We start from the raw sequence: 22,279 nt of genomic DNA, 5'->3' as shown, positions 1-22,279 counted from the left end.
CAGAGCGCGGAGCCGGCGTTCACCGCCTGAGCCCACGGCGTCCTCTCCGGGCAGCCTGTGCGGGCATGTCACTCCCCAGGTCACTCCCTGAATGAGTGACCTGGGCTGCCTGCAGGCGCCCGCACCCTGGGCAGCTTAGACCAGCACAGATTTGTCCTCCCCCAGTTCTGGAGGCCAGAAGTCTGAGATCAAGGTGTGGGCAGGGCCCTGCTCCTTCCTGCCTCTTCCAGCTTCTGGGGCCCCGGCTGTCCCTGGGCTTGTGGCCACGTCGCTCCGGTCTGTTCCTGGTCTTCACATCGCTTTCTCCTCTTCCCTCTCTGTCTCCCCTCTCATGAGGGCACCTCTCACTAGGTTCAGGGTCCCCCGGATTCAGAACGATCTCTCCTCCATCCTTACCTTAATTACTTCTGCAAAGACCCTGTTTCCTAATAGGTCACCTTCCGAGTTCAGGGTGGACATGAATTTTGGGGGAACGCCGTCCAGCCACTGTACGTATGTCTTCCCTCGGGCACACGAGCGCCCCCAACGAGTGCCCAGGACTGACACCCGCCTGCCGCCACCCTCTGTGCACCCCCAGAGGTGGAACTCACACCCTGGGTGGACCCTGGGGGCTTGGAAATGGATCACCCTGTGTGTTGGCACGTGGGCCGCCAGGAACCTGTAGGGCGCTGGAGTGGGTGGCAGGCAGTGGGCGAGGAAAGGTCTGGGCCAGGCCTGGGCTCTGACGGGGGACTCAGGTCACACACAGAAGCCACCTGGTGCCCACTGTGCACGGAGACACCCCAGGCTCTGGGGAGGGCAGGGCCAGCAGGAAGGACAGCACCCTGCCCTCCCCACCCCAGGCCCCATCTGGGGGGATCCTCCAGGGACGTGGGGAGAGGAAGGGAGGTCGTTTCAGACTGTTGTCGATCTGGTGGAGTGAAGGGAACAGGCCAACGGCATGGGGCAGGCGGCTGGAAGGGGCAGGGAGGCGTTTCAGGAGAGGTCACCTGAAGGGCGGACCTGCAGGGGGGACTGGGGGCCCGTCCTTCCCAACTCCCTCGCTGCTCCAGGGCTAAGGCTCTGGTCCTCACCCGGCTAGGGCACAGTGGCCCTTTGTGTTAGTTGTGGGGAGACAGGACGTGGGTCCCAGGCCCCCAAGTTCTGCAGGGCCTGGAGGAGCTGCCCCAGACAGCGCACGTCCCAGAGAGGATGCTGAGGGCCAGGGAGGAGATCTGTGGTCTCCCTCCGCCAGCCAAGGGGGCTCTGCAGCCCAGCACCTCCACTGGATGCCCAGCTCCGCCCCCTGGCAGCTGTATGACCTTGAGCTTTGGATCAGCCGGGATGCTTAGGGAGTCCGTGTTATGGTGAGCGGGAAATTAGTCTTGGCTAAGCCCAAGAAAACCACTTTTGTTTCACTCTCAACTCTCTGAACTGAGTCCATTTGAGACGAGGGGCTGTCACCAGATCTTCCTTGGAAGATTGAAGGTTGTGCAGAACTTCAGGTCTGTGTCACCAGGGCTCCTGAGTCCTCACCGCCAACAAGCAGCCAGCAAAGGAGTAGGGTCTGAAGGACTCTTTCCCAGCCCAGAACATAACTTGAAAGCTACTGGATTTATCAGGAAGTCTTAGCATCCTGAAATCTGGGCATGGTCCGTATCCTCTAATCTGTAATCAACGTCCCCACCCTTCCTCTCCAACCTCTAGATGTCCACTAGGAAGCTTTTATTATTTGCAAATAATAAAAACCCCACTAACGGTGGCTGAGGCCACAATGGTGAGCCTGGAGGAAGGCATGTCCAGGGTTTGTCCCATGGGTCAGTGGCGTCTCTGTAAGCTTCTTGGCCTTGCCCTCATGGCCACAAGAAGGTGGCCACAGCTCTGTATATCATGTCCTTAGAGCAAATCTTATGCAAGAATATAGGGGAATAAAGCACCAGGAAGCACTCCTCTGATCTCTCTCCCCCCAAGTAAAATATTTCCAAGAGGGCCCCCAGAGACTCACCCTCAGGTCTCATTGGCCAAAACCATGTCCAGTGACCACCCATAATTGCAAAGGAGGCTGGGAAAGCAAGGATCTGACTCTTCCAGCCTTGGTAGTAGAAAGCAGGCCGGGGGAAGGAGCTGGGTGTGTGAGAGGGACAAAGCTCCGTGCCGTGCCTGGAAGTGGGTCCTCCTGGAAGTGGTGGCTTTTGAAGCGGGTTTTGAAAGATGAATAGGACTTCGGTATGTAGCGAGAGCAAGCCTACAGAGCGTGTTCCAGGCAGAAGTAAGAAAATGAGCACGAGAGCAGCGCGCCTCTCAGCCAGGAAGCCCTTCTCATCTGGCAGGTGGCCCATTCGTTGCAACAGGGAGTCGTGAGGCGTGCCCTTTCAGAACTACACGTGCTACTTCTACGGCAAACCTTCACACAGAAGGTTTGGTTTCTGCACCATTTTAGGTGTCGGGCCTCTCTCTGCTTTTGGCTCTGCTCACCCCACTGTGTTCTTCCTTGCTTGCATTCGCTGTGGCACACCATTTCCGGTTCTATTTCGATGTGGAGCAGGATGTACCGGCAGAATCTTCTTGGGGTACCCCCAGGGGCTCTCTGGGGAGCTCAGATATTGACAGGAAGTCAGAGATGCCTTCTCCAGAATGTGCTACTGGAACCGGCACTCTGCCGCCCCGACAGGTCCTTCCCCACCTGGCCAGTGACCCCCAGCTGTTCAGTGTCATGCAGCCCTAGGTCATGGCACCAGCCCCAGATGGCACGGCTTGGCCTCCGGCTGTGTGTCCTCATGCAAATCACTCAACCTCTCTGTGCCTCAGTTGCCTCATCCAGAGAGTGGGAGTAACAACAGTACCTCCTTCATGGGGTCATCATGAGGATTCAATGAATTTAACAGAGGAAGCACTTAGAACCATGCCTAGTGACCAAAAGTGCTCAAAGACTGTGCATAATAATTATAATGTCTACTATTATTACTTCTCCACTATAACCACTTAAGCCAGAATTCACACCTCCTCCCACGTTGAGCCAACTAAGCACACAAAAACCCAGACACAGTAAGCGGGGAGGGTGTCTCTTTGTGTTTCAGAAAGGACTCTCCGTATGATCCTTCTGAACCTTTCTAGGGCACCTCACAGATGACCCCATTTCTAAAAAGTTTTTTTTTTCTTTTCAGAGGAAAAGCTCAGCTATATCAAACCTGGCACCTGTGTGCGGTCATATAAGTGTTGCTTGCATAGGAGAATTAAGACTTTCTTAGCTTTTATTATATGTAGGTACATGTGGGTTATCTTGAGGCACTCGTATACATGTATTATTTGTGTCAGTTCAAGTGTCTTCAGGACATTTAGAACATGTCTTTATAACCCATGGCCCACGGGCCCAATCCGGCCCACCGCTTGTTTTTGTAAATAAAGTTTTATTGGAACATAGCTCCGCCCAGTCATTTACATAGTATCATGGCTGCCTTTCAGCCACAACTAGCAGAATGAGTAGTTACAACAGGGACTCTATGTCCCAGAAAACCTGAAATGTTTACTCTCCGACCCTTCACAGAAAGAAGGGCAACCTCTGATCTAGAATGTTTGCCAAGCTCCTTTCACAGGGCTCCATCCACCTGGAAGTGTGTCTCCTTCACCCTTTGAGTGACTTTTAGAACTGCCCCTTCAGTGGAGGCAATCTCTCATCTCAGCCTCAGCACTTGGAACAAGAATAAAATGTTCCCGTGGAAGGGGATTGGTGGTCTGGGGTGGACAGGAGCGGTGGCCGGGCTCTCCCCTCCTGCCGAGGCCTGGCCTGGGGTTCTTGTGACCTCTCACCTTAGAGGTCAGAGCCATCCTGGGCAGGTGAGCTTGGCAGGGGAACTGTGGGGTCAGGGTGAGCCCTCCATGCCCCTCACCCCACCCAGGTTCCACCTCCTCTCCAAAGCCAGGGTCCCCGAGTGACACCCCCACTCAGTCTGATTCAGTGGCTTTATAGCTGTGGACAGTGCCCACCTCCCCCAGAGGGACTCAGGAACTGGCCTTGCCAGCTGAGCCCGGTGTCTGTCCGCCAGCCCACTCAGCGTGGTCTTTGGGGGCAAACTCGAGACCGACAGATGGGGCGGCCTGGCCTGTCGTTTTGATCACCAAAGGAAGAAAAGTCACAGCATCCCCTTCCTGCACTCCCAGCAAAATGCCAGGAACTTGTCCTGCTCCCCTAGTTTTGGCTTTTTTGTGTGTGTCTGTATTTTGCTTGTTTTCTTTAAATAACGTTCAGTTCAGGGTCAAAGGCCAAGGTTGATGAGTTGGCCCTGCCCCTGGCCGAGCCGCATGGCCCTGGGCAAACCCTTCCCCCACCAGCTTCATGGACTCTCCTGAGAATGATCCCACCCGCCTGGAGGGTGGGAAGGGTCTTGGGGGAGGTAGTGTGGGAAAGTGGCTTCAACAGGGCTGTGGGCACCGTGCTCCCCACTGAAGGCGGCGGAACAGGAGGGCAACCATCTCTTCCTGGTTTGCCTGGGACCAGCCTGGTTTTAAAACTGAAAGCCCCGTGTCTCAGGAAACCCCTCGGTCCCGGGTAGCCCAGGACATGGGTCACCCCATCTGCATCACAGACCGTACACGAGAGTCCCGGGCTTAGGTGTCATTTGTTGAGTCAGTGAGCATCATTTAAGCACCTACTGGAATGTTCTGACCCCAAGTCCAGAGTGGGTGGGGATCCTGTCCAGGGTCCCGTTGCCAGCCTTTGCCAGAGCCAGGACTAGAAAGTGGGCCGCCTAGAAGTGAGGCGGGCAGGACCAGGCCCCGACCTGGGGGCACTCACACGCTGCTGGGAGAATCAGACTGTAAACAAATAAATCACAATTTCAAATTCAGTAAGTGAAAAGAGAGAGATAAGGCAGAGGGCAGGGCAGAGCATCGGGAACATGGAGGGTGTGTCTGGGCAGTAGGGAAGGCCCCTCTGCAAAGTGACCTCGGGTCGTGACCAGTGACGGGAGTCCGGCTCATGAGGACCTGGAGCAGCGTTCCAGGGAGAGTGCAGGCACTGCAGTGGAGGCGAGGTTGACCAGATGGCCGCAGTGTGGCTGGACCAGGGAAAAGGAGGAGGAGCCCCGGGCAGAGCACGCAGGGTCTTAGCCACAGTGGGGAATTTGGACTTTTACCCGATTCTGATGAGCAGCCGTTGGAGTATTTTTAAGTGAGAAAGATATGATCTGATTTAAGGTTTTTATAATAAAGAGTGAATTCAGGGGAGACTTGTCAGGAAGCTTTTGTGGTCCTCACGTGAAAAGATGATGGGGCCTTGGGATACGGGGAGTTCAGGACAGGTGTGCACATGCCGGCTCTGTCTTGGTGCTCCTGCGGATGACACGTACCGACAGGTTGGGAGGGAACAGGGGCTTCAGGAAGACTCCTCGGGTTGGGACCGGCACCTGGGCACTCAGCGTCCCGCTTGCATGGGTACCAAGGCTCTTTTCCTCTGGCCCTGGAACCTGGAGCATCTTTTCCCCGGTTGCTGGGGGGCCCCGTCCTGCAAGGCTGAGCTCCCTGCTTTTCCGGTGACACGGGAAGGCACGTTGCTCTTGACGGCAGCACGCAGCGTCTACACAGGCAGAGCCCTGGGGGCTCCTGCCACTTTGAAAGCACGGGGAGGTGCCTGGGTATCCCTCCCTCACGGGCCCCCCGCCTCCTGGCTTTCTGACTCACAGGAGGGTCCTGCTCTAAATAAGCGCACGTGAAGGATGTCCAGCCACACCTCCCTTTACTGCACTTTGCTTCATTGTGTATTTTTTACAAATTGAAGGTTTGTGGCAACTCTGTGTCCAGCAAGTCTGTTGGCGCCATTTTTCCAACATCTGCTCACTTGGTGTCTCTGCGTCACATTTTGGTAATTCTCACAACATTTCAAACGTTTTCATTGTTATTATATTTGCTACGGTGATCTGTGATCAATGATCTTTCATGCTACTGTTGCAAAAAGACTACATCTCACTAAAGGTTCAGATGATGGTTAACATTTCTTAGCCATAAAGTATTTTTTTTGTTTTCTATTTTTTTATTCTTATTTTTTTGGCTGTGTGGGGTCTTTGTTGCTGCACGTGGGCTTTCTCTAGTGGCAGCGAGCGGGGGCTACTCTTCGCTACGGTGTGTGGGCTTCTCATTGCGGTGGCTTCTCTTGTTATGGAGCACAGGCTCTAGGCACGCGGGCTCAGTAGTTGTGGCTCACGGACTTAGTTGCTTCGTGGCATGTGGGATCTTCCCAGACCAGGGATCAAATCCGTGTCCCCTGCATTGGCAGGCGGATTCTTAACCACTGCACCACCAGGGAAGCCCAGCCATAAAGTGTTTTTTAATTAACCTATGTACATTATTTTTGCAGACATAATGCTTTTACACACTTAATAGACTGCAGTGTAGTGTAAACATCACTTTTATATGCACTGGGAAACCAGAAAACTCGTGTGACTCGCTCTGTTTCCATATTCCCTTTATTTCCGTGATCTGGAACTGAACCCCCAATATCTGCAAGGTCTGCCTGTACCTTTATAAGGAAGGAAGCCTTGGGGGTGCTCTGCTGATGTCACCAGCGGATTCTTGTTCTGCTGATGTCACCAGGAGATTCTTTTACGTAGGGAGCATGTACAAATATTTCAGTTTACGTTTAACGTTTTCAGAATGAACGCATAAGGTACATTCTCACTAGCTGATTAAGTCTGCCACCCTCTGCTGTATGTCACACCCTGTGCTGTGGACTTTCTTTTTTTTTTTTATTGGAGTATAGTTGATTTACAATGTTGTGTTAGTTTCAGGCGTACAGCAAAGTGATACAGCTATATATATATATATATATATATATATATATATATATATATATATATATATTCTTTTTCAAATTCTTTTCCATTATCGGTTATTACAAGATATTGAATGTAGTTCCCTGTGCTATACAGTAGGTCCTTGTTGGTTATCTATTTTATATATAGTAGTGTGTATCTGTTAGTCCCAAACTCCTAATTTCTTTTTTATTTACCCCATTTCTTATCTCATTGTGATGTTTCAAGGCTGCGGTTGACATCCATATTTTGACATCCAAGGTCACAGAGCTGGTTTGGTGAAACCGGGACCCCCCCCCACCCGGGTCTTTCAGCTTCCTAAGTGGCTGGTTTCCCTTTTCGATCACATTTCCATTCATCTCCTCGGGGAGCGATGATCACCTCCTGTCATTATTCTGAAGGCATTTAAGCTGTGTCTTTGTCTTCTCCATTCTTGGCAGGTAACACAGCCTGATTGTGCTTAGGGAATGCTTTGGGGTGATTTATTACAAAGTCATGAGACAATTTAATTTGAATCAAGTTCTTTGCACATTATTGCTTCTATTGGGAAAAACTTGTAATTGTTTATCATGTTAGTGATGAAGAGGGAGATGCCGTGATCATGGCAGGCGGGGCGTGTTCAGAATCGCCTGTTGGAGAAACGGCTCCCGTAAGAGCGCGTCTCCGCGGATTGGGTGGGTGGGCTCCGTGGGGACAGCCCGTCATCCTCACCCGTGAGATGGAGATGATGCGGCTTCATGGGCAAGGTCCCCAGGAGCCAGGAGCCGTGTCACTGGTGAATGAATCGGCCACATTCGTCATCTCCCGCGTGTGACACAGAGCAGCCTCGCACAGCCCACCTCCCTGAGCACCAAGGTGGCATGGGCTTCCCATCCCCTGGGAGTTAGGGCTGCCTCCTGCTCGTAAGGGGTGGGGAGGGCGAGAGGGTAACGCCAAGTGTTCCCCTGACCGGGATGCAGGAAGCAGGATTCAGGGAGCAGCGTGTGTGGCTGTGAGCTGAGAGGTGCCCCACCCGTAGTGAGTGTTGGCGGCGAGTGACAGGTGACTCGGGGAACACCTCCCGCTCGCTCATGACCCACCAGCCCTTCCCAAGGACCGGGCCTGGCCCTGCCCTCTGTGGGGCGGCCCTCTGTGCCACTCCGCAGCCAGCGCCACCGCCGTGGTGAGCTGGGCCGCCTGCCCGCGCCTGGCATCTCTGCCCAGCTGGGACACCTGTTGAGGCCCCTGGCATCCCCCTTGGAAGAGCCGACGGACTCTCTGTGTAGCCTCATCCTGATGGGCAGAGCCCGGAAATTTCTAGGACAGCCACTGCCATTCCCGGTCCCTATAGGCCCCTCTTTCTAACAGTGTCCCAGTTCCCACCTCCATCGGGCTCTGTCACCGAAATGCGTTTCCACGGGGAGTGATGCAGGCTTCTCTGGGGCTCCGTTTCCCTGCCCTGGAGAAGGCGAGGTCCCCCCCACAAGTGCTCTGGGAGGAGCTTTCAGAGGTGATACACGTGCCGGCCTCTCCTCCAGGATCTTCCCCGGGTGTCCCCAGGCTGCCCACGTGGCCTCCGCTGCTCCAGAAAGACCCCCCTGGGGCCCTGCACCCTGAGTTCCGGCCGCCCCAGCCCAGATCTCATCAGCTGTGTTCATCACGCCCACAGCCCACATTCAACATACCTTCTCACCACACACACAATAGTTCTGAAATGATTTTGGTAATTCTGCCTTTGGACCCATTTGCCTGTGAGTAGCTCAGTGCAGGAAGACCCCCAGCGGCTTCTGTGATTTCTTTGCCTTGAGCCACATACCCACGAAGTGTCTCCAAGTGAGAAAATCTGACTTGCAGGTAGTTTTCACATGTAAGGGTGCGTGATGGTTACAAAATTTAGCCAGTAATGAAGTTGACCCCATGTTCAATTTCAGAGACACTTAATTAAACACAGGCTAATTTCCATGTTGTTTGCTGTTTGGATTTTGGAGCCAGTGGATTTTCTTTTCCAGCTTGCAAACATGTTTGTGGGGTCCCCAAAGCTTTGAGGCAGCTGGGGGCTGGGTTGTAGGGCCCAGTTGCTGAAAGAGCCCTGCTGCCTGGGCCTGGCAGTCCACACCGCCCCTTCTGCAAGGCTGAAGGGGATCAGCGCTTCTGACCAAGGCACCGCGTCCAGCGTGTGTGCCCCCCCTGCACCCGCGTTTGTGCCTCATCTGACATCCTCTCCTGCTACGGGGCTGGGCCGGCCTGATGACCTGCAGCATCTCTGGCCAGCATCTCGTTCTGGTGCCTGGGAAGAGCGGTTACACCAGCAACAGCAGGCCTCCCTGTGTGAATCGTTGAGCAGGAAACACGGCTGTGGGACGGAGTTTCTGCCACATGCTTAAGTCAGCCTTGGGTCATCCCAGTGGGATTCAGGCCTGGCCGGGAAAAGGCTAGTGGGGAAAGTAGTAGATCAGCTGCTTTCTATCGTTTTGGCCTTCCGGGTGATACCAGGGGGAAGCATGGGCTGTCCTGGGCCTGCCTGAAGCTGCATTCCAGCCTCTTGCCACCCCTGGGCCTTGCTCTTGGTGTGCAGGTGGCCCACACCCACAGTCTGGTGTGATCGGCCCCTCCTGCCTCCCAGGTGGGCCTCAGAACCTTTATTCCTGTGGTTCCACCTCTGTCTGGAATGTTCTCCTCTCCCTCTTTCCCTCTCCCTCTTTCCCTCTCCAGCCTCTCAACCCACTCACTCCTATTCATGCATTGGTCCTCCTCCTACAGGAAGCCCTCCAGCCCCCTTCTAGTTCACACAGCACTATATCCTACACATTTGTGTGATGGTTGGATTCATATTTATCTTCCCACCTGCCAGGTGTATGAGTTTCCTGGTGCTACTGTAACAAATGACCACAGAGTGAGTGGCTGCAAACAGCAGAAATGTATCCTCCCCCAGTTCTGGAGCCAGAAGTCTGAGATCAAGGTGTCGGCAGGGTAGTGCTCCCTCCAAAGGCTCTGGGGGAGGATCTTCCCTTCCATCTTCCAGCTTCTGGTGCTTGCCAGCGATCTCGTTGCTTCTCGGCTTGTGGCGGCACCCCTCCTGTCTCTGCCTGTCTTCACTCGCACGGCCTTCTCTCCCCTGAGCCTCTGTCTCAAATCTCCCTCTCTTTTCTCTTCTAAGGACCAAGTCATTGGTTTTAGGGCCCTCACTAAATCCAGGACGATCTCTTCTTGAGCGCCTTAACTAATCACATCTGCAAAGACTTCATTCCCAAATAAGGTCACATTCACAGATATGGGGGGTTGGACTTGAACATAATTTCGGGATCCACATTCAACCCACTACCCCTGACATGTCCACAAGGGCCAGACTGGGTCTGGTTTGTTCCCTCCAAAAATGCCCAATATCCATTCCATCACCTGACACTTCAGGTGAAGTAAGGTATTCAGTAAGGAAAGGCTGCATTAATTTATGAATTAACGTGGTAGCTTAACCATTGGCCCCAGTTGCTTCTAAACTTTAGTTCTAGGCCAAAACCCAATCCCAGTGGAGCAGGGAAGAAATGGAGCTGTTTGACTTGTCAGGGTCACATCTCAGCCAGGATCCTGAGAGCCCGGCTGAGGCCATCTGGTCTACCCCAACAGTCCTTGTGTTCAAAATTAAAATGCCTGCAATGAGCCTTCCCACGTGAGACAGGGCAGACAGAGCCACCCCAGGGCCCCACCTGCTCTTGTATCTCGGCTGCCCGGGCCCGGCTTCCTGTGGCTTCAGGTTTACAGCTCCTCCAGGATCAGACACCACTGCCAAGGGAGCTTGTTCAGTGACTGACAAATCCTAAATGCCAATTGTCATCGCTGGGACCTGCTACCTTGTGGACCCAAGCAAAGTGCAGCCTTCTCTGTAGGCCCATCATGGGGCCACAGTTAAGGCCACTTGAGGCCTGGCCACCTGCGGTCTTGCCAGGCAAGCACCAGGAGTGTCTTCAGGCCTGCCAGTGGGGCAGGGACTCTGAGGCCCTCTCTGCAGCCAACCGATTTCCCACCATACGCCTGCCTCGCTCCATGTCTATTCAGCACACTCTTTCCTGCCGTGTGCATGGGGCTATTAGGGAGTGAAAAGATGGAAACCTTGCACGGTCTCTACCGTGTGGCTCCCAGGAGACTTACAACACGGGGTTGTGTCTCCCAGTGTTGATGTGGTTCTATATGGATACCTCCTGATTCCACGGCAGCCCAGCCCCCAGGTAGACGGGCATCTATGGACATCTCTTGCATTCCCCAAGGCAGCCAAAAGCCTGTACTCCGTCTTTGCATGAACTCGATAAAGGTGCCTGCCCCTTCCTCGAGGCCCTTTACTTCCAGCTGAGCCAAAATCACCGCAATAAACATATGGGTCTATGATGGCCATTATATAATGGTATTCTCCGTAGTTGTACTGTGCACAACCTGAGCAACTGTACATGGCTGGGCTGAATGCCCACCCCCTTTACCTTCCACAGCTCCTGTTAGAAGAAACTGCCAAAGGAGGGTACATTTGGGGTACGTTAAAGTGCTCTCCTGCCCTGTTCAGAAAACACATTTGAAGAGAGCACAACGGGATTACATTTTTTTTTCATTAACAGACACAGTTAGAATCTTACCAGGAGTAGATGTTATGCCATGTAGGGAGATTCAGAGAGAAAGGGGCATGATGTTTGCTCCCAAGGAGGCCACAGGTGATGGCTTTGAAGGTGAGAAGGGCCCCATCAGAGGCTGGGGCAAGGCTGGAGGGAACCCCCGTGGAGAGATTATGTGATGGCCCCTTGTCAGGAGGGCTTGGGTGGACGTGGCCGGCAAAGGGAACATGGAACAGAGGCAGTGAGGTACTACGAGGACGTGGGTAAATTATAAGGCCAAGTTGAGGGCATTTCAGGGGAGTGAAACTGAGCAAATGGAGGAGACTCGGCCATGAGGCTGGGCTGTGATTGGGGTCCAAGGCAGGGGGAAGATGCAAAGCAGGGTGGGCGTGATCACTTTTGGGTTGGGCTGTCTGCGTCCCTAGGCCCCGTCCCCAGGGACCAGGTGGTGGTGACTTCTGTGTGCACAGCAGGGGGTGCAGCATGGGGACCGTGCAGGTGCCGAGGTCCTGCCCCAGTGAAGTCAGATCTCGTGCGTTGGGGCTGCATCTGGAGGGCAGATCTGCTCGGGCGGGACCGGGGTTTGGCCTGGGGCGGAGGTTCAGGCGGCCTCTGGTTCTCGGGGCTTCGGCGCATCTCTGGCGGCAGCACACAGAAGCCACGTCTTCCGGATGCCGCGGCTGCCATCCTGCGACGGTTTTTAGGTTCATAAAGCAGCCAAAAGAGCCCCTTGGGAGATTCTCACCTGGGGAAGGACCCGCCCTGAGGTCTGGACTGTGGGATTTCCCATTCTGATCCCATGCGGGTGGTCGGGCCATTCGGACAAAACTGGACGTTTGCTCCTGTTTTAAGGGAATGACTCTTGTGTTGGAGTTTCCCATCGCTTTTCAAGGACTGCTACCCAGATTGTAGGCTTCTAACAGCCCGGAGCTGCCTGTCCCGTCCTGGGCGGAGCCAGCTGCGTGCAGTAGGCCCCCCACAATGCGGAGCTGCCCTGCCCTCTGGGGACCGTCCCGGAGACCTCTTCACTCGAAACCCTGCGGTCTTCCTTCGGCCACTGCCACCGCCACCCCTGTTTTGCACGCCTGCGTTCATGCCCATTTTGCTCCATTTCACGTGGCCCCGTGCTGGGTAACCCCAGGAAGAGGTCACTGTCTCCTGGGGCGTTCGGCACACGGGGATGCCGACGAGGGCACCTTCCCCTGTTGTGAGGGCAGAGGCACTGCCCTCGCTTGCTCCTCAGAGCCCCTGCGAGGCAGGAATTACTGCTCCCACACTGCAGATGGGGAAACTGAGGCTCCGAGAAGCTAAGCTGGTGAATGCCCAGGTCGGGATTCAAACCCAGGTCTGTCTGTGAATGAAGGTGAGATGGGGTCATGATGGCCAGGGGACCAGGGGCTGTTTAGATACTGAACTAATGCAGGAGAGGGGAGTTCAAGCTGCCTTTCTTCAGATCAGAGACTAAGGAGTCAGGCGTTTTCTCAGTGAGCAGGATGATGTAGCCACACGGCACAGGGACAAGACAGGCAGCCATGAGCAAGTCAGGAAGTTCTTCAACAAGTCAGGAACCGCCGAGAGGCTTAAGAGGGGACTCAGGAGAGGGGCTCTGCCATTAGCCTGGGAGGGGTCCTTACAGGAGGAGGAGGGGGTCGGCACATGCGAACGATGACCCTGCTCGGGACGGTTGCTGTTCTTAACACGTGCTGCATACCTGGGCTCCGATGGATTGCTTTGCTAACTCCTCCTGAGGTCCTCAAGGCGTGCCTTGCTATTATTCCCGTCCTGCAGAGCGGGACCCTGAGGCTCTGAAGGTCAGAGTGACGTCGGGGCCAGAGCAAAGCCGGGATCTGAGCTGAGCTCTGCGTGACGCTAATGCCTTCCCTCACCCACCATGGTCAGTAGGGAGGGAGTCAACCAGTGGCCAGCCAGCCACACTGCCCCTAACAGGTTCCCCGGCCTGGGGGACAGCTGGAGGGTCCAGCTGAAGGTGTCGGGCTTGCCTGCCAGGCGGGCGGAGCCGGCCCACGGTGAGGCCACGAGAGGGGAGAGCGGGACAGGGTCACCTTGGAGCTGGGCAGGGGCAGGCGTCGGGGGCCACATGTGTCCCCAGGGGGGCAGGCACCATCTTTCCAGAGTTTCAAGGGGCCCCTCCTGCAGGGGGACGTGCAGGAGCAAAAGGCGTGGCTTCAGCAGCCGGGCCCTTGGAGGCCTCTCGCTGGAGAAGACAGAGGAGCAGGTGGCGGGTTTGCACCTGCCCGGCCAGGGCGCCCTCAGGCTTGAGAAGTTCAGAGGTGGGGAGAAGGGGTGGTGGGGAGACAGCTGTGTCTGCATTCTGGTCGGGGAAGGCATGGGATGGAAAGGTGGACAGGCCTGGTGGAGGGTCCGCTCACCCCAGAGCCCCGCCCACCCAGCCCCTCCCCTTCCGCTCCTGTGGTTCCCGGGTCCTGGCTCCCCGCCAGCTGGTTCCCGATGGCGGCAGTTAAAGCAATGTCTCCCTGGGGCTCTTTGGTTTCACCGCAGACCGTGGGTATCGCCCCATCTGACCTCACTGGAATCTCAGGAGGCCCGTGGCTTGTTCTCACCACGCTGTGATGTGAGGGGAAACACGTTCAGAGAGCTCGGTCACCGACTGAAGGCCCGGCCAGCATGTGACCTGCCCACGGACTCCCATGCCTAGACCCCTGGCCAGGCTTCAGCCCTCGGCTGCTGGGCCATGGGGGCTGAGCTCCAGACCTGGGGCTCCCTGTACTTGGCAGGCTGAGTGAGTGCCCAGGGACTGAACCCCGGCCCAGGTTCGGAGACTACCCTGGACCGGTCATCCTGGATTGCGTGGTCTGCCTGTTGTCAAGGTGTGTGTCCCTCCGAGCTTTCCTGGAAGGCAGGGTCACGCCCACGGGTTCCTTTGTGCGGCACCTCATGCAGGGGTGGAGGGCTCAAGCAGTGGCCCGGGACACCTGTGTGTCCTCCGGCTGCGGCCCCCACCTCTCGGAAGCTGCCCCGCCTCTTCCGTGCTGTGCGACGTTGTCAGCTGCCAGCTGCCGCGCATCGCGCTGTCCAAGCTCCCCGGCCCTCCTCCTCCCGGGCCACCCTACCTGGGTTGCGGTGCTGCTCCCAGTTGGCTGCAAGCGGGAGCCACGTGCTTCCTGCAGGTGGCGAATCCAGGGCTGGGCAAAGCTGACCTTCAGTCGTCTGGGACTTCGAGCCCGTCCCACCGTTCGCCGTCTGCATCCCCAGGCCTTCCCCTCCAGGACAGAGGCCTGCGGAATTCTTGGGGGCCCGCCCGCCGGGGCCCTTCCTCCTCACCCTGCCCTCCCACGCCAGCCCCTTAGGACCCTGGAGAAAGCGTCTCCGGGCTGCCTCCTGCCCTCCCCCTACCCCTACCCCGCAGCGGCGCTCCCCGCCCCCTCCGACTTACTTCCGGGGCAGCAGGGAATCCTGGAGGGATGCAGCCCCCGGAAGGTGGGCGGGGTGCCGGGAAGTCCACCTCGGTCCCGCACCCGGTGCCGCGGGCGGTTGATCACGTGGCGACGCGCCCATACTCTGGATGGTGGGCGGCTTTGGCCACCGAAGCAAAGTTGGAGCTTTGGGTTTTCTTTCCTTTAAAAAAAAAAAAAAAAAAAAAAAAATTCTGTGCCAAGAGGCAGCTGGTGTGGCTTTAGACTGTCTCTCCAAGGGGGGAGCCTGCAGCCCCCTTTCTCCCCATCCCCACGGCACGCCACCCTCCAAAGGAGGCCGGGTTGTCAGTGGCTTCCGTGTCACTGGAGTGACCTGCCCCCGCCCGCCGGCCGCCCCCTCCGCCAGCCTGCGGTTTCTCCGTGCGGGATGACGCCCGGCCGCCGCCGCCGCCGCCGGTGGCATTGTGGGCTCCGCGGAAGACCGAGGGGGGCCCGCGTTCCCCCGGAGCAGAGGGAGGGGTCGCCGCGTCTCCGGGTGCCTGCGGCTGCAGGGAGCACAAAGAATGTGATGTTTTTTTAAAGCCCTTCGAGGAGAAGAAAAAAAAAAAAAAAAAGCCTGCTGCCTCCTGTCTGCTCCGGCTGATTTCCGTGCGCTGCCCTGGATGCTGCCTCCGGCCCGGGCTCCGTAACGCGCGGCCTCCAACGTGCCCGCGGGCCACTTACTTTCTCTGCTTTCCGGTGCCCAGCGCCAGCCCGCGCTGCCATCACCATGTATGACTCCTGCCTCCTGCTCGCTCCCGCTCTGCCTCTGCCCGGCCCCCCCCTCCGAGCCCGCCTATCCCGTTAGCCTGCCCCCCAGCTGCCTTCGCTCCTCCTGCACCCGGCTCGGTTGCCTCCATGCTGCCTGGATCCGGCGAGCTGGGGTGATTAATTGCCTATGATGATGAACGTCCCCGGTGGAGGTTCGGCCACGGTGATGGTGACGGGCTACAGTAATGGGCGCTATCCCCGGAATTCTCTCTACAGTGACTGCATCATCGAGGAGAAGACCGTGGTCCTGCAGAAGAAAGACAATGAGGGCTTCGGATTTGTGCTCCGCGGGGCGAAAGGTAAGAGCGCGGCTCCCAGCCTGGATACATCCACATGTGTGTGTGTGTGTGTGTGTGTGTGTGTGCACGCCTGTAGAAAAAATGTTCCCCAGCTCAAAAAGAAGCCCTTTTCCTGGGGGTACTCGGTTGCTAGACAACCATGTTCTTTAACATTCTGCCTGTTAAAACATCGGGGCTTCCTTTAGGAATATTTTTAATTTTCTGTACACAATATTGCTCTCTCTCTCTCTCTCTCTCTCTCTCCCCCCCCCCCGTCCCTCCCTCCCTCCCTCCCCCCACTCTTTTTTTTTTTTTTTTTTTTTAATTCATGGGTTTCATCTATGTTTCATGGTTTAGTTCAGCCTGATTGTGGCTGGCTTCGGAGCTCCTGGTCTCAGACGCCCAGAATTACCCGGTCCCGAGTTTTGGGCACCTCAAAACTGCCCCGTTCTGGGAGTGGGCTCCAGCTCCGAGCGCGGCAGGCGTCCGGGTGCCCGCCTCTAAGGTGACTTTGCAAGATGGTCCCCTCCGCCGTGGCCCAGCCGGCAGCATACATGTCACGTGGCCTGCAGTGAGGGCTCCAGGAACATGTTCCACGGCAGTGCACCCACCGCCAGCCCTGAACTTGGGGTCTTCCCTTCCAGAATAAAACAAAATGGCATCACCTCCCCGTGAGAGGAGACATCTGTGCCCCGCGTGTGTGGGGAAACCATGTGCAAGTTTGATCTCGGAGCCTCCGTGCCACGCTGGGGGTCCCGCACCTGTGCTGGCCCGGGAGGCCTCCTTCCCCAGTGGCAGCCCCACCTGCTCAAGGCTCGGGCTGCCCTGACAGCAGCTCGTCCAGAGGGAGGGAGAAGAGATACATCTGTCCCCGTGTGTGTCCATGACTGTCTGTGTGATGTCTCCCCTCCCCCGACCGAGGCCGTCTTCCTCTTCCCACCTGCCACCCCCGGCCTCACATGACCACCCAGGAAAGTCCACCTCTTCCCCTAGAGTTTCCCTCTGCAGCTCTGGGGCCCAGAAGCCGACGCTGGCTCTGCTGAGGAGGGGGTGCCCAGCCCTCCCGTGGACGCTGGCCGCAGAGTGGCCACAGAGGGCCGGGCTCCCGAGAGAGAGAATTCATAAGCGGATTCCAAATCTGCAGCCACCCACCGGGTCAGCGTTCTGTTCCGTCCACGCTCCGAGTTGAATTCCCTTGGTTGCGAGTCTACGTAGATGTAAATTTGGCAAGCGGTTCAGTGTGGTGTTTCTGTAGCTCCATGTGGTTATGGGGGGAACTTTTCCATTTATAGAACTGAAAATGTTTAGTCACTGATGCTTTTAAAGAAAATGACAGGCGTGTACATACAGACATGGACAGGGGAGCACGTTATCCTGTGTTTTCAGCGCAGAGGCCAAGAGAGATGTTGGTGGCACCAAAATGCAGTTGGCTCCGTCGCTTGAGTTGGTGTTGACCCGTGACCAGGAGTGTCAGCCCCTTCCCAGGAGAGAGCTGGCCTGGGCCACCCACTTCCCACGGAGACACAAGGGCCTGCTTTCTCCCAGGGTCCCGTGGGAGGCCTGGGCTACCAACTTGGAAACATCTCCCAGGCTTGTAACGAGGTATACCTTGTCTTCCCAGCGGATACGCCCATCGAAGAGTTCACGCCAACGCCAGCGTTCCCAGCCCTGCAGTACCTGGAGTCCGTGGATGAAGGTGGGGTGGCGTGGCAAGCCGGACTGAGGACCGGGGACTTCCTGATTGAGGTAGGACAGCGGTGTTCATATCTTTCTGCTTGGGGAGAGTGCCGACTCTCGTGGGCTTGGGGTCTGTGGTCTGGCAGCATGGTCATTGGGCCAGATCTGGGGGCACGCATGGAGGCTGCCGTGGGCCGGGGCTGCTTGGTTTTTTCCACCCGCGGTGGATGCCATTTTCTGAGGACTGTGCGTTGGGATTGTCTTTGAGACTTTGGCTTTATCTCTTTGGAGGCTTGAAATGTATGTAACTTGGCCGTTGGTCTCGAAGTAGGAGGTAGACGGAAGAGAAAGATGGTTGCCGTGATGTCGGGGACACGCGTGGATCTGTGGTTGTGACTGTATGAATAGACCCAAGAGGAGCCATGGCCCATTCTTGTGTCACGAGGGCAGGCTGGAAACCGCTGTACCATGGCTCTTGCTCACATGAGGTCTGTAGCGTTGGTGGCTGAGAGTCTTGATTCTTAAGTCGAAGTAACTGACCGGTTGGATGGATGACGGCCTTCCAACACCAAGGAGCCTGGGCAAGATGGGTGGCTGGAGTTGATGGTACAAAAAGGAAACTTTTAAACTCAGATGCTGGGAAAACTAGCTTTTGCTAGTAGGTGAAAGGAGGGAGGGTCCTCTTCATGTAAAAGATCTCACTAGACGTGCGTGCCCGGCTGCTTCAAGCCTCACCTGGAGTCGCCATGTTGGTGTGTCTGAGGTACCAAGCTGCCGGCACACTTGAGCTCCCTGCCTTTTGCAGGTTTAGGTGTTACTTTCAAAGGAATGTGTTACTCTTTGGAAATATCAAGAATAAAAGACTATGTTATACCTTGAAAAAATTACTTTTAAGAGGCTTGGTAAGCTCAGATGGCCCCCGTTGGGAGTTCATGTTTCTTGCAAGGGCGTTCCTTGGGGCTAACCCTCAGCCCTGTCTCATCTGCTCTGGAAATCCACCTGTAGGTGGAAAGAATGGGTGCATGGTGTCCAGCCGGGCACTCGGTGCCTCCGCCGTGGGGCCAGCCAGACACTTGTTCGTTCTGGAAAGGAGATGATCCAGGCCATGGCGAGATGGCCACTTGAAGCCATTTCTCTCCATGATGCCTAACCTTCCACGGGTGCTTTTTTGAGCTGCAATTTTGCTCATGATCTCCTTGGTGTTTCTGAAGACTATTAGAGTGATGGAAATCCGGAAGGAAAGATACTATTGGAGGAGAGAGAGCCAGGTAAAACAGAGAGGGTGCTTTACCTTATACCAGGCATCGTGCGTCGGTCTCACTTTATGTGCTGAAAGATGTATTTAAATTACTACTGACCAATCAGAGCCTGGCTCAGATGAAGAATTGCACTCCTTTGGATTCTTCTCCACTGAAACTGTGGGATGCGTACCCAGCATGGTGGAGACTGAAACCCACTGTGGTTTCATGAGTTAACTCGATTTGTAACCTCATGAAAATGCAGAGAGACTGGGTTGAATCATCCTCTGTAGGTTGCAGTTGTGATGTAAGTCCCCTTCCCGTGTGTGTGTGCGTGTGTGTGTGTGTGTGTGTGTGTGTGTGTGTGTGTGTGTGTGTGTATGAGAGAGAGAGACAGAGACGGAGAGAGAGACTCCAGTAGGCTGCCATAGCTGTTGCTGGTTCTCGGTTTTAAATAATAAATGAGGGCTGCAGATGCAGGAGCATCCCTGGTTGTTAGGCTCATCAGATTGTTTCCTTGATAAACTAGTCAAAAAAAGAAGTGTGGGACGGCCGCGGAGCGTTTGCTGAGCCCACCCCTCTCCCAGGAAGCAGAGCGGCGCTCGGTTGGCGGACGTGTCCACAGCGCACACCTGGGCCAGGTAGAGAAGGCACGCCACCTGGTCGGATGGAAGGCTCCATGGAAATTAGGAGCGTTAAGAGTTTCTGCCCTTCTGTTTTCCAAGCACCTCCTTTGACATTGCTTTTAACCTCTGCTATGCAAACGTATTTGTCCTTTTGGAACAGCTTTTATATTCTGGGTAGCCTCTGAATTCCAGGATTCCAGGAATGACTGGTCCTGAGCTGCCTTAAGGTCATGTTTGTCTTATTAAATGTCTCAAATGACCTGAAGGAGACGTGGGCCCAAAACAGCCCCAGGCCCTACAAAGCTGCTCACCACGGGTCCTACTCTAATGCGGAACACGGTGGGCCAGCGGGGGCGGGGCGGGGAGGTGGCCCTGGGAACCTCGCTTCTCCCAGTTCATGCCAAGGCTGCCTCATGGGGCTCAGAAATTCTCCTTTAGGAGCTTGGGTGTAAAAGACTATCTCCATTGAGTTGTTTTCCTAGCTACCGGATTCCGCCACTGGAATAGTAAAATCATTTATAGCCTTATAGGTGCATGTTTTTTCCAACGGAAAATTTTTCTATGTTTTTCAGTGAAAAGCTTCAACCTTGGAGGGATTGTTTTAGACAGACTCACATGTCTTAGGTTGGTCTTTGTTTTGACCGGAAGCCATCCTGGAGGCTGGGGTTTCTGGGCTCTTGGTCAAGTGCAGGGTCCTGTTTGGAAGCTGCTCCGAGGGCAGGCAAACTGTCCACATCTCCCCACATCCCCCCGCAAGCCTTCCTTTCTCTTTGCCATTGGAAAGGAACTCAAAGCGTGTCCGATTTTTATTTTCACTTTAAAAACGCATGCTGCCGTGTGAACTCTGGGACCAAGAGTCAACTTGTGAAGTGAATGTTCACTCTTCAAAGTCTTCAGCAACTACTGAATTTCATTTTTCCTTCTTGGACTTTGTCAGAACGCGCACACACACACGGTCATCTTGCCGACATTGACCCTGTCAGGGAGGGTTTCCTTTGTGCGTGCATTTCTTAGGTGCCCGCCCTCTAAGATGTGTATCTCTCTGCCTTGCCCTTGGGGAAGGGATCTGTTCTTTTGTGGTTGGTATTGTTTCTTTGTTGACCACGCCCCTCCCGCCCGCCAAAAAACCAAAGGTTTGAATGAAGTTCTGTGGAAAAGGCTATCTTCCAGTTGGGAATTACGATGAAATAGATGGGCTGTGGTGTGCCAGCAGGTTGTCATGAAATCTCATCTCAGGGGTGGAGAAGAGGAAGTGGGCGCTCCGTGCATGGAGACATTCGAACAGGTGGCTCCACAGACCATGTGTGTTTACCATTTTCAGATCAACTTGATGTGCCAGAGTCCCCCGGATGGCTGATGACACTGAAGCTTCCCCAGAGAGCTGTTAGGGGTGGTGGGAGTGGACAGAGTGGGTGGTGGGCTCTGAGTGTCCCTTTGGGGACCTGGGGGCGGTGGGGAGTGACCCTCAGAGAGGTGGGCCGGGGGCAGTGACAGCCCAGAGGGAGAAGCAAGCGGGGGAGTCTGGGCAAGTTTTCTTCCTGTGCGGGTCAGATTTAAGGTTGGGGCCTCCATCAGCCAAGAATGAGTAAGGACCAAAAGGAAACCCAGTTCAGACTGGTTTAAATAACAGTGAGACTTCTCGTAGAGATGCAATTGAAGTTTAAGGCAGAGTCAGCCTCAGGCACAGTGTGTTGAATACTCCGTCTGCTATTTCTTTGAGATTATCTGGGTTCAGGCTCCTCACCCTCAGGAGGTGGGGCAGGAGAGGCCGCTTACCAGGAGGAGTCGTCAGGAGGACGTGGGTGTCACGGGGGACAGTTTTGCATGGACTAATTAAGGAGACTGGAGGTGGAGATGTCATTCTGACTCCTGCAGGGACTCAACAAACTGGAGTGCCCGTCGGCCTCACCCAGTGAAAGCCGGCTGGGCACCAGGGTAACCTGCAGCCCTTTCAGAGACACCGAGACGTGGGCCCAGCCCACACCTACAGAATCGGAACCACGAGGCGGGAGCATCAGTGTTTCTAGGGAGCTTCAGTGACGCCGCCGGGGGTTCCGCTGGGCAGGAAAGGTGATGACCGGCTGGCCTCATTGTTCTGGCTCTTTGAACATCTTAATTTAGCATTCTAACAAAAAAATAGAAGCAGGCACCGCGCTGATCTCGCTGGCTTTCTTCCACAAGCCTCCCCATTTGGAAACTCGAGTTTTGTTTCTTGCATTACTTTCGTAAACTAAAATATCCTGTATCTCAAGAATTGCTCATAATACAACTAAACCGTAAACATCAAAAGAGCAAACAGCATTGACAACAAATACAACCAAAGGCCCGTGTCCTTATTTGTACTCATCGAGGGTGTATCTGCCATGCACTGCAGTATCTCCTCTGACCCTCACGATAATCCTGTAAAATAGCATCAGTATTATCCCCATTTTACAGATGACGAGACTGAGGCACAGAGAGATTAAATCACTTGCCCACAGTCATGCAGCAGGTGAGCTGGGATTCCAACCCAGGCTGTCTGAGTCAATAACACCACAGCTCAGAGATGCTAGGAGATGTTTTGATGGGCCAGATGTATACATGGGCACAGAGTAAGAAGAAACAGACAATGAGAGGCCAATTTTTATTTTCAAATTAGCAAACACTTTTTTTATTACTATACCTGTCACTGGTGACAGCACTCCTAGGTTGCCATGTGAAAGAATAAATTGCCATAAACTTTTTAGAAATTGATATGGCAGTATGTAATAAGAACCATAAAGCTGAACCAGGAATTTTACATCTAGGAACCCATCCTAAGGGAATGATCTAAAAAACAAAAACACAACAAAAAAACAGGCAAAGATCACAGTGCAGCAAAAAGAAAGGGGTGGAGGTAGAGGGGAATGGTTAAGGGGACACC

The 22,279-nt window shown here is 54.9% G+C and overlaps 1 protein-coding gene across 10 annotated transcripts in view; it reads left to right on the top strand.

The window, feature by feature from the left end:
- The window catches only part of SHANK2 (SH3 and multiple ankyrin repeat domains 2), a 552,759-nt gene that overhangs the window by 380,689 nt on the left and 149,791 nt on the right, over positions 1–22,279 (top strand). For all 10 annotated transcript variants that reach the window (XM_059932287.1, XM_059932286.1, XM_059932284.1 and 7 more), the window contains 2 exons: positions 15,775–15,857; positions 17,458–17,582. In XM_059932287.1, the coding sequence (XP_059788270.1) occupies positions 15,775–15,857; positions 17,458–17,582 (208 nt within the window). The remainder of the gene's footprint in view (positions 1–15,774; positions 15,858–17,457; positions 17,583–22,279) is intronic.

The sequence above is a fragment of the Balaenoptera ricei genome, chromosome 8, assembly GCF_028023285.1.
Source record: "Balaenoptera ricei isolate mBalRic1 chromosome 8, mBalRic1.hap2, whole genome shotgun sequence".
NCBI lineage: Eukaryota > Metazoa > Chordata > Mammalia > Artiodactyla > Balaenopteridae > Balaenoptera > Balaenoptera ricei.
This window is presented reverse-complemented; position numbering and strand designations above follow the sequence as displayed.